Source organism: Chiloscyllium plagiosum, chromosome 25 (assembly GCF_004010195.1).
Source record: "Chiloscyllium plagiosum isolate BGI_BamShark_2017 chromosome 25, ASM401019v2, whole genome shotgun sequence".
Taxonomy (NCBI): Eukaryota; Metazoa; Chordata; class Chondrichthyes; order Orectolobiformes; family Hemiscylliidae; genus Chiloscyllium; species Chiloscyllium plagiosum.
In genome coordinates, this window is record NC_057734.1 from 41,857,270 (window position 1) to 41,867,881 (window position 10,612).

Here is a 10,612-nt window from a genome sequence, read left to right on the forward strand (position 1 = left end):
CTCTATCACACACTCTCACACACACTTGCTCACAGTCATTCATACTCCTGCATTCTCTCGCACTTATTTACACTCATTCTCATTCACCCTCACTCTCACACCGTCTCACAGTCACACACACACTCTCATTCACATTCTCTCACACTCACTCACACTTTCTCACACTCTTTCCCACACTGACTCACACTCATGGACACTCTCTCAACATTCTCTCAGACTCTTTCTCACACAATCTCTTACACTTACTCTCCATCAAAATACTTCCTCACACTCTCATATTCATTCATCACATTCTCTCTCTGTTTTCAATACTCTCACATTCTCTCTACTTTTTCCATATGTACTCAACTTATTCAAACTCTCTGTCTGTGTCTGTCAAACATGCTTATACATGCCCTCTCACACTCACTCATTTGAACATACTCTCCTCACTCACTCAGACATACTGTTACATCTACTCCATTACTCACACTCAGTCTGACACAGATACTCACTTACTCTCATTCTCTCTTAGTCATTCACACATTCTCTCTCAAACTGGGATGGCGCCTGCATCAGGGAGTGGGCATGGGGATGGGAGTTGGTCAGGGGGCACAGAGACGCAAGAGCCATTTGCAATGGTTAGAGCAGTCTTCAACCGAACAGTTCAGGACAAGGGGCAGATGAGCAAGGACAGAGGAACATCACTGATTCTTTCACATCCTAATGGGCCAAAGATTGCCGTTGTTCAGAGTGACAGTGATCCTCAGCTGTCCACAAGGATGGTCTGAGTCAGATCGGCTGTTCTGGGGCACTGACCATCTCGACTGTCTGGCGTTCGGCCAGTGAGCCTGACCCTGATGTTGAACCCTTCTGTAATTGCTCTATTGAGCCTTGCCTCACTCCACAGCGACCATTGTAGGTTTGGGGATCATGATGCCCAGATTTCATCAAACGAAGCCCACTGGAATCCCGTGCACGATTCAGGAAGCCCTGATCCAAGGAAACAGGTTCCCACCCAAAGTCAGTTGCTAGGTAAGAAACCTCCTTATAGCGTTATGTCAGCACCTACAGCACATGGACTGAGTGATGTGAATAGGCAGCTCCCCACCAGCTTCTCAGGGGCAATTAGGGATGGACAACAACAACCTGGACTGCCAGGAATGTTCACATCCCGTGAAACGAGAAAAAGTGATATGAAGAGAGCTTTAAAAAAGTCTAAAGTGTAAGGAAGAGCTCAGCCAGAATACTTCACATCTTAAAATGGAAACAAAGTCACATTTATGGCACAGGTTTTTAATCTGATTTGTTCAATGTATCACAATAAATAACCAACAGTTACACCATGATGTTGACACCATACCCCTTTTGATTACCCTTAACAGCTATGTTCTTGAATAGTGAGACTGTCCACAGTAAGGTGGTATAAAGCTGGTCACCTTCACTGGTACACATTGCGAGAGGTTTTGATATGCCCTCCATTAACTTCTACTCCCAGCGTGGTCACATGAGCACCTGAAATGTTTGAGATTTGGGTTGACCATTCACTGGGGTTAATTGCTGTGTCACTCTGTGATTGCACTATATACTGGAGTTCACACCGTCATGGCGCCAGAATTTCATCATTTAATCTCTTCCAATGAGCTTTGATGAGCTAAGGGCATCACTAGCGAGGCTTGAACAGAGTGTGTTACCATTCCAGAGGAAGGTAGGAGTCAACCATGTGGCTGTGAATTTGGAGTTACATGAATGAGCAAGATGGTTTTTACAACAACCAATGGTCATTGGGATGGCCACCATTACAGTGATGAGTTTTATGTTAAATTTACCACGTTTAATTTCTCCTGGATGCAATGATGGGATTTGAACATGCCGTTTTTAGTCAGGAACATGCCCAGTACACCATTTCCTCTTCAGGGCTTAATTTTACCAAGTGTATAATGTTGTGTATTACTTTCTCATGGCGTTTGCAAATGTTTTAGACATTGTTAGGAATATGTGCTGCTGACGGTGATATGATTACAGTTGATGAAGCCCCTGGGGAAAGTGAGCAGTGTGATATGCCCTTACCTCCTTGAGCTAATGGTCCCTGTTTAAATAGATGAGGAAACAGGTTCTTTACAAACTAATACCATTGAACCTCACAATACAGACTGGAGGCATTTGGTTCATCATACCTCTGCAAGATTTTTGAAAGATGGACTAATGGATGTCATATGCAGAACTCTAGAGGGACCAGCATTAAACTGCACTGACCGTGTATTTATTCAAAAGTACCAACGGTTACAGCAAACTGCCCTCTTATGTCAGTGACCACATTGACTCTTTCTTGAACAGGCAGCTGTTTTAAGAAGGAGCATTCATTCCAATTCATTGCCTGTGTGATTTCCCTTCCCTCAAAGCTCTACGAAGACTGTGGGGTCCGGGCGACTTCACAGAGGAGGTTGGAGACATGTTGGCAGAAAGATCGCAGATGCAGGGAGGAAGCAAAAACAACCTCGTACAGCTAGTCAGAGACAAAACGATACGATGTCAGCTCCTAACGTCCGTGGCTGTCAGTGCTGGTATGCAGCTAAGTGGCATCAATATTGTAAGTATCATGTTAGCCTTCAACTGTCTTCCCGTGCAATAGTTCCACTGTCGTTCCATTCTGCTCCAAGAGGCATTAGTGACCAGGGAGCTGTCAATGTCTCTAACACAGACTAAGTTTGATGTATCAATCCTATGGGAGGGTGCGTTCAATAAAATCAAGGAGAACTAAAATAGCACGACTACAGTAAAGTGTTGGTCTCTGCTGTGTAGGACAAGTACATGAGAGAGTGCTGATGATTTACTGTACAATATCTTTCTGTTTTTACTATGGGTAGCAGCGTCTCTGTAGAAAGGATAGAGCAGGTGGGGAATGGGCAAATCTCTCTTGCCCCTCCTTGTGGAAGATTTTGGAATGACACAGGTTGGAGTTTGGAAGAGGATGTTTGCAGTGTGATGGCAGCTTCTGTGAGCAGAAGGTGAACTGAAAGGAAGTGCTGGGAACCCCCGGCTCTAACAATGAACCCCAAAAATGTGATAAAATCAATCACTGGAGATATTGGAAGGTGCTGACCACAATCTTCACGTGTGTCAACAGGCAGTTCTCCAGCCTTGTTACTGCTACTGGAAATATCAATTGGGCCAGTGGGCTGAGGAGTGGCAGATGGAGTTTAATCTGGATGAATGCGAGGTATTGCATTTTGGTAAATCAAACAAGGGCCTGGGGCAGTGTTGGAGAACAGACAGACCCAGGGGTTCAGGTACATAATTCTTTGAAATTCACATCATGGATAGGTTAAATTAGTTTTTTTTAGATTAGATTCCCTACAGTATGGAAACAGGTCCTTCACCCCTACAAGTCCACACCGACCTTCCGAAGAATAACCTACCCAGGCCCATTCCCCTACCCTATATTTACCCCTGACTTAAAGAATCTCACACTATGAGCAATTTAGCATAGTATGCACATCTTTGGATTGTGGGAGGAAACCAGAGCACCCAGAGGAAACTCACACAGACATGGGGAGAATGTGCAAACTCTACACAGACAGTCACCCAAGGCTGGAATCGAACCCAGGTCCCTGGTGCTGTGAGGCAGCAGTGCTGGTTAAGAAGGTGTTTAGCACGCTTGCCTTCATTGCTCAGATGTTTGAGTATAGGAGCCATGTCGTGGTTGTACAGGACATTGGTGAGGCTTCCGCTGGAGTACTGTGTCTAGTTCTGGTCACCTTGTTATAGGACGTAAATTATTAAATAGAGGAGGTTCAGACAAGATTTACCAGGATATTGCCAGGAATGGAGGGCTTGAGTTATAAGGAGAGGCTGGATAGGCTGGGATGTTTTCCACTTGAGGGTAGGAGCCTGTGGGGTGATTTTATAGAGGTTTATAAAATCATGAGGAGCATCAATAAGGTGAATAGCAAAGGTCTTTTCTCTAGGGTGGGGGAATTCAAAACCAGGGGGCATATATTTTAAGGTGAGAGGAGAAGATTTTAAAAAGGACCTGAGGAGCAACGTTTTTGCACAGAGAGTGGTTTGTATGTGGGGAAGTGCTGGATGCAGGTTACACCATTTAAACATTTGAATAAGTACACAGATAGGAAAGGTTTGGAGGGATATGAGCCAAGCTCAGGCAGGGGGAACTAGTTTAGTTTGGGATTATCGTTGACAATGACTGGTTGGACCAAAGGGTCTGTTTCTGTGCTGCATGACTCTATGCTGCACCCATTCCTGCTTCCCCTCCCCCACTCACAGCAGGGTAGTTAGTCACCTGCACCTCAAAGGTGGTTGGAAGCTGAAGAAACTCATCAATATCCTTCACCAGAAAGGAGGAGGAAGTTCTGTTGTGGTTGGTGCAGGATGAACATTGATAGAAGGACAGGGTCTATTAGTCTTCAAACCTCTACTCTCTTCTGCCCATCCCACCCTCCCTGGTTTACATATCTGCTTCAGTAAAGGTCATATCCCATTCAGTGCCTTCTGTGAAACATAATAATATCATGGAGGAGCTCTGCCGCCTGTGTGCCTACCCACTGGACAATGCTGCAGTGAGTGCTCAATGAATGAGGTGTATGGCACTCTGCTTCTGGTAGAAAGTGTGGACTGCAGATGCTGGAGATCAGAGTCGAGAGTGTAGTGCAGGAAAAGCGCAGCAGGTTAGGCATGAGAAGCAGGGGAATCAACGTTTCAGGAAGGGCTTATGGCCGAAACGTCGATTCTCCTGCTTCTCGGATGCTGCCTGACCTGCTGCGCTTGATACTGCTTCTGGTATTTGTTATAGAGTCGTACAGCACGGCCACAGTCACACAGAAAGTGGAAGTCTCACCTCAGTGTAAGCCCTGACATGGAGAAACTGCCCCAGACAGCATGCAAGTCACAGTAACTGACCTTGCTTACATGTATGATCCTTTGACATTCACTCATTTTGGCATCACATACGGAAAAGTAAAGACCAGAAGGCGGCCCAGAGATTATAAGTAATTTGTGGCTCCAGCCTGCAGCTTTGAGATGTGTCAAAACAACAGCTCTGAATGCTTTAGGTGTTAAAGCGACGGCTGCGTTTCACCCTCTGACCATCCCACCAATCTCAAAGCGTGACAATAGAACTGCACGGTTTGTTGACCGTAGAACAGAGGGCCATCACATTCAATTCACAGCAGCCGCCACTTCCTGGGCCATTCACCTTTATGTAAAAAGATTCATTTGCAAAACTGAACACTCTTCTCAGTGTGACTGAATGCAAAATACCCATCCTCCTAAAAATAACTGTAATATTATAAAGTTAAAAGTCACACAACGTCAGGTTATAGTCCAACAGGTTTATTTGGAAGCACTAGCTTTCGGAACTACCTGATGAAGGAGCGGCGCTCTGAAAGCTAGTGCTTCCAAACTAAACCTGTTGGACTATAACCTGGGGTTGTGTGTGATTTTTAACTTTGTACACTCCAGTCCAACACTGGGACCTCCAAATCATGTAATATTATACTGACACTTCAGGAGGACAACTCTCATTACTATGGGACTGTCTTATCAACTCATGAGACAGCGTAATTCTGCTGTGACTGTTCATTCTGTTTGAACTAGAAAACAAGGAAATATGGGTCCAAGCTCACATATTTCACATTCATGAAGGTCAAATGACCATGGGGCACCAAGGCACTATGGAAGCACCACATGTCCAGGACATGGGGACACACATCTGATGGATGAGGCCCAGATGCAGCTTACTAGCCCACCAGCAGGGACCAGGCACAACCTGGGCTGGTTAATCCACTGACCCTGGATGAGAACAATCTCTGGGGCCTGCAAGAAATTGGAATTAGGCCTTGCTACTTGCCCCCTCCACTCGCCCACCCCTTTAGGCCCAGGCTCATCAAGAAAGTAGCCATCTTTAATCCATAACTTGACCTGCTAAAAATCCAACACTGAAAGTGGTCACCTTTGACCAACAGAATCTTTCGGGATTTTGAGGTAAATTTTCAACTTGCTGACTAGCTATAAAACTGGCAATGCCAATTATCTGTCCATTATTGAACATGACCAGTTTTATAGCAGATCGGAAAACTAATCAACTTGCATATGTTTGTCTAAAGAGACGATTACAAATGAGTAAAAATTGAATGCTATTTAAAGAAAGTGTCCGCACAAAGTATTCTCATAGGCTTTCCTGTTTTCCAGATCTACTTTTATGCCTCTGATGTTTATCATCAACTTGGAATCTCCAAGGGTAATATCCCCTTCGTAGGAATAGGAGCAAGTGGGATTGAATTGTTGACTTCAATGATGTGTGTAAGTAAGTTGGTTTAGCGTGGATCACTATTTACTGAGGATCAAAGGCTAAAAAGAAAAATGTATATCCCTCGGCTCCAAAATGAGAGTCATAGAGTTCTACAGCATGGAAACAAACTCTTTGCCAACCAGATATCCTAAATTAATCTAGTCCCATTTGCCAGCATTTGACCCATCTCTCTAAACATCCATGTGCCTTTTAAATGTCGTGATTACACCAGCCTCTACCACTTCCTCTGGCAGCTCATTCCATACACACACCACCCTCTGTGCGAGAAAGTTCTCTTTTAAAGGTCCCTTTTATAGCTTTCCCCCTCTCACACTAAACCTATGCCCTCTAGTTTTGGACTCCCCTACCCTGGGGAGTTAGACCTTGGCTATTCACCCTATCCTATGCCATCCATGATTTTATGAACCTTTATTGGGTCACCCCTCAGTTTCTGACGCTCCAGAAAAAAAATGCCCCAGCCTGTTCATTCTCACCCTATCGCTCAAAACCTCCAACCCTGGTAACATTCTTGCAAATCTTTTCTGAACCCTTTCAAGTTTCACAACATCCTTCGTTTGGCAGGGAGACCAGAATTGAATGCAGTATTCCAAACGTCGCCTAACCAATTCTGGGTACAGTTGCAACATGACATCTGAACTCCTATACTGAATGCACTGATGAATAAAGGCCTGTGTACAAACACCTTCTTCATTATCCTGTCTACCTGTGACTCCACCTTCAAGGGATTGTACACATGCACTGTCTGCTTGGCAACAGTCCCCAGGACCTTACCATTAAGTGCCTAAGACCTGCTCTGATTTGCCTTTCCAAGACACAAACCCCATACAGCATTGTTACTGAAGGGGGAAGAAATTCCTTCTGCACCTTTGCCTGAGTATACATCAGGAGGACAGCATCGGAAACTGGCTCCATCCAAATAGTCATGTACCTACATGCATCTTGGATTTCTAAAGACGACTGGCTCGAGAAAAGGGCAAGTTCTGACTGCAAGCTTTCAATCTTCCTTGGTTATGGGACGGGAATGATGTGACTGTTACACCCCCTGTTTGTTGAAGGGAAATCAGTGTAATGTAAATGGTGGGAAATCCGTTGTCAAAGGCAACATTAATTGGCTTCTGGTTGTACAAAGCTTGAATATTGTTGAAAAGATGGACATACTGATAAAGTTTATTTTTAATCTAGCATTTATTAAGACAAACAAAAGGCTATTTATTCATTTTATAATGTTACAATGATTTATACTACAGAAGAAAATTGGTAATGATTGCACAAAATTGGAGGTGGAGTGGACAACGAAGAAGGTTGTCCTCAGAGTACAACAAGACCTTGATCAGATGGGCCAATGGGCGGAGGAGTGGCAGATGGAGTTTAATTCAGATAAATGTGAGGTGCTGCATTTTGGAAAAGCAAATCAGAGCAGGACATATACACTTAATGGTAAGGTCTTAGGAAGTGTTGCTGAACAAAGAGACCTTGGAGTGCAGGTTCATAGCTCCTTGAAAGTGGAGTTGCAGGTAGATAGGATAATGAAGAAGGCATTTGGTATGCTTTCCTTTATTGGTCAGTGTATTGACTACAGGAGTTGGGAGGTCATGGGTCAGAGTATTGAGTACAGGAGTTGGGAGGTCATGTTGAGGCTGTACAGGACATTGGTTTGGCCACTTCTGGAATATTGCGTACAATTCTGGTCTCCTTCCTATCAGAAGGATGTTGTGAAACTTGAAAGGGTTTGGAAAAGATTTATTAGGATGTTACCAGGGTTGGAGGAATTCAGCTATAGGAAGAGGCTGAATAGGCTGGGACTATTTTCCCTGGAGTGTTGGAGGCTGAGGGGTGACCGTATAGAACTTTATAAAATCATGAGGAGCGTGGATAGGGCAAATAGATAAGATCTTCTCCTTAGGGAGTCCAGAATTAGAGGTATAGGTTTAGTGTGAGAGGGGAAAGATATAAAAGGGACCTCAGGGGCAACCTTTCACGCAGACGGTGGCATGTGTATGGAATGTGCTGCCAGAGGATGTGATAGAAACTGGTACAATTACAACATTTGGATAGTATATGAATAGGAAGGGTTTAGAGAGATATGGACCAAGTGCTGGCACATGGGACTAGATTAGTTTGGGGTATCTGGTCGGCATGGACGAGTTGGACTGAAGGGTCTATTTCCGTGCTGTACATCTCTATGACTCTATGATTGGTTGGAGGGTTGCTTCTAACTGCCTGAGGTGTTGCTATGGAGAAAGTAAAGGGAAACTACAGACTTCCTGGTTTTCTGGGTAATTCAACAAGGCACAAGGCTTGCACATAATGCTTTCTGTTTGCAGAGAACAGATCCCTGTGTATGACTGCCACCTCCAACAAATACCAACAAACCTGTTACAAATTCAACTGATTATTTTAAATCGTTAATGTAGCTACTAACACATTTAGGATTGTTTAACAAGTGCTGCCTGATTGTGGAATTACATGTGACAGTGCACACTTTAATTTGCATTTTGCAAACATGTGCTTGTTGAGTCTGGTATCTATCTGCTCTGAGCAACTGAAGGAACATACTGTTTGATTCAATCAGCTTCCTTAATCTGTTGCTCAAATCTTTGGGGCATTTTGCTTTTCCAGGCTGATGGGTGGTGGCGTGTGCATTCATTGGTCCAAAAGTGACTGTCTTTAGCCTGTTTTTGAGCTTATACAATAGACAGTGAGCAATGATTTGATCAAGGTAGTTATTTCATGATATGATTGTATTGCTCTTGAAGTATAACTTGTTTGGAATTTGGCACTCTTGCGTTTGTCCTGATGAGTACAAGATGAAAGACCTCAGCAACACATCTCTCTTTTCAGTAATACAAAGTTAATGCTCATGTAGAGAAACATGGGTTAGCTGAAGGTCAACTGTGTCTTTCTTAGTCATTTAACTGAGTTCTTTGATTGAGCTAATAAAGGGAGTTGTTGTATGTATGGGCTTTCAAGAAGTATTGTTCAAAGTACCACATAATAGGTCTATTCTGAAAATGGAGGTACGTGCTATTAAAGGAACAGTGGCAACATGAACATGTGACTGACTGAGACAGAAGGCAGAGGGCAGTGATAAGGAGATGTTCTTGCAACTGGAGGGAGGAATGCGATATGGTCAATGTAAAGATCATTGTTTTTCTTTAAAGTGTGCAGATGATTCAAAATTTGACAATGTAGTAAATAGTTAGTTGTATAATCATAAGATTCAGGAGGAACAGATAGGGATTGGTGAAATGGCCAAATGTACAGCAGATGCAATTTAATCCCATGTGAATACTGCATTTTGGGAAAGTCAGAACGAAATGGCAGTCTAATTGACATGGAACCATTCTGGAAGAGCAAGAGCAGAGAGAGACCTTGCAGGGCATAGTTGCAAATTCTGGAAGGTAGCAATGCAAATTGAAAAGGCAGTTAAATAAGTATAAACTTTTTAAACAGAGTCATTAAATACCAAACAAAGTAGAATCAGAGAATCTCTACAGTGTGGAAACAGGCCATTTGGCCCAACAGGTCCACACTGATTCTCTGAAGAGTAACCCACCCAGACCCATTCACCTAACCTATACCCCCCTGAACACTTTGGGCAACTTAGCATGGCCAGTTCGCCTAACCTGCACATCTTTGCATTGTGAGAGGAAACCCACGCAGACACGAGGAGAATATGCAAACTCCACACAGACAGTTGTGTGAAGCTGGAATCGAACCTGGGTCCCTGGCACTGTGAGGCAGTAGTGCTAACCACTGGGCCACCGTGGTGAGAGCCTTGGTGAGACCACACCAGAGGTATTGTGGACAGAATAATATACTACACTTTAGTAAAATACAATAAACTACACGCATATAATTTTCACTGGTTTGTCGAGTTTTGCCTGTTTCTCCTGATGTTGTTTTCTCCTCGATTGGGGAACTGCATATAAGATGGGATGTTCATGGAATGTTACTGTATTGGAACAGCTAATCAGTAAGAAGTACTGTATCTATTGTTCGGTTAAGTTGTCCTATAGTTAAGTTATTCTAAATTCCTCTTTCTTTTGTTTGTATTTTAACTACAGTGTTTAAATAAACTGTGCTTTGCTTAAAAAACACCCAAGGCCTCACAAGTCGTTACACAAGTTGTCTTCGGTAGCCAGGAGAAAGTGAGGACTACAAATGCTGGAGATCAGAGTCGAGGGTGTGGTGCTGGAAAAGCACAGCAGGTCAGGCAGCATTGGAGGAGCAGGAAAGTCAATGTTTCGGGCATAAGCCCTTCATCAGGAATGTGGGGTGGGGGAAGGGGGCTGAGAGATAAAA

General features: G+C 43.7%; 1 protein-coding gene across 1 annotated transcript in view; it reads left to right on the forward strand.

Moving 5' to 3' along the window:
• Window positions 1-10,612, forward strand: part of LOC122562421 (solute carrier family 2, facilitated glucose transporter member 11-like) — a 48,797-nt gene that overhangs the window by 18,463 nt on the left and 19,722 nt on the right. Inside the window, exons 7-8 of the mRNA XM_043715277.1 lie at window positions 2,382-2,569; window positions 6,187-6,297. Coding sequence (XP_043571212.1) covers window positions 2,382-2,569; window positions 6,187-6,297 — 299 coding nt within the window. The remainder of the gene's footprint in view (window positions 1-2,381; window positions 2,570-6,186; window positions 6,298-10,612) is intronic.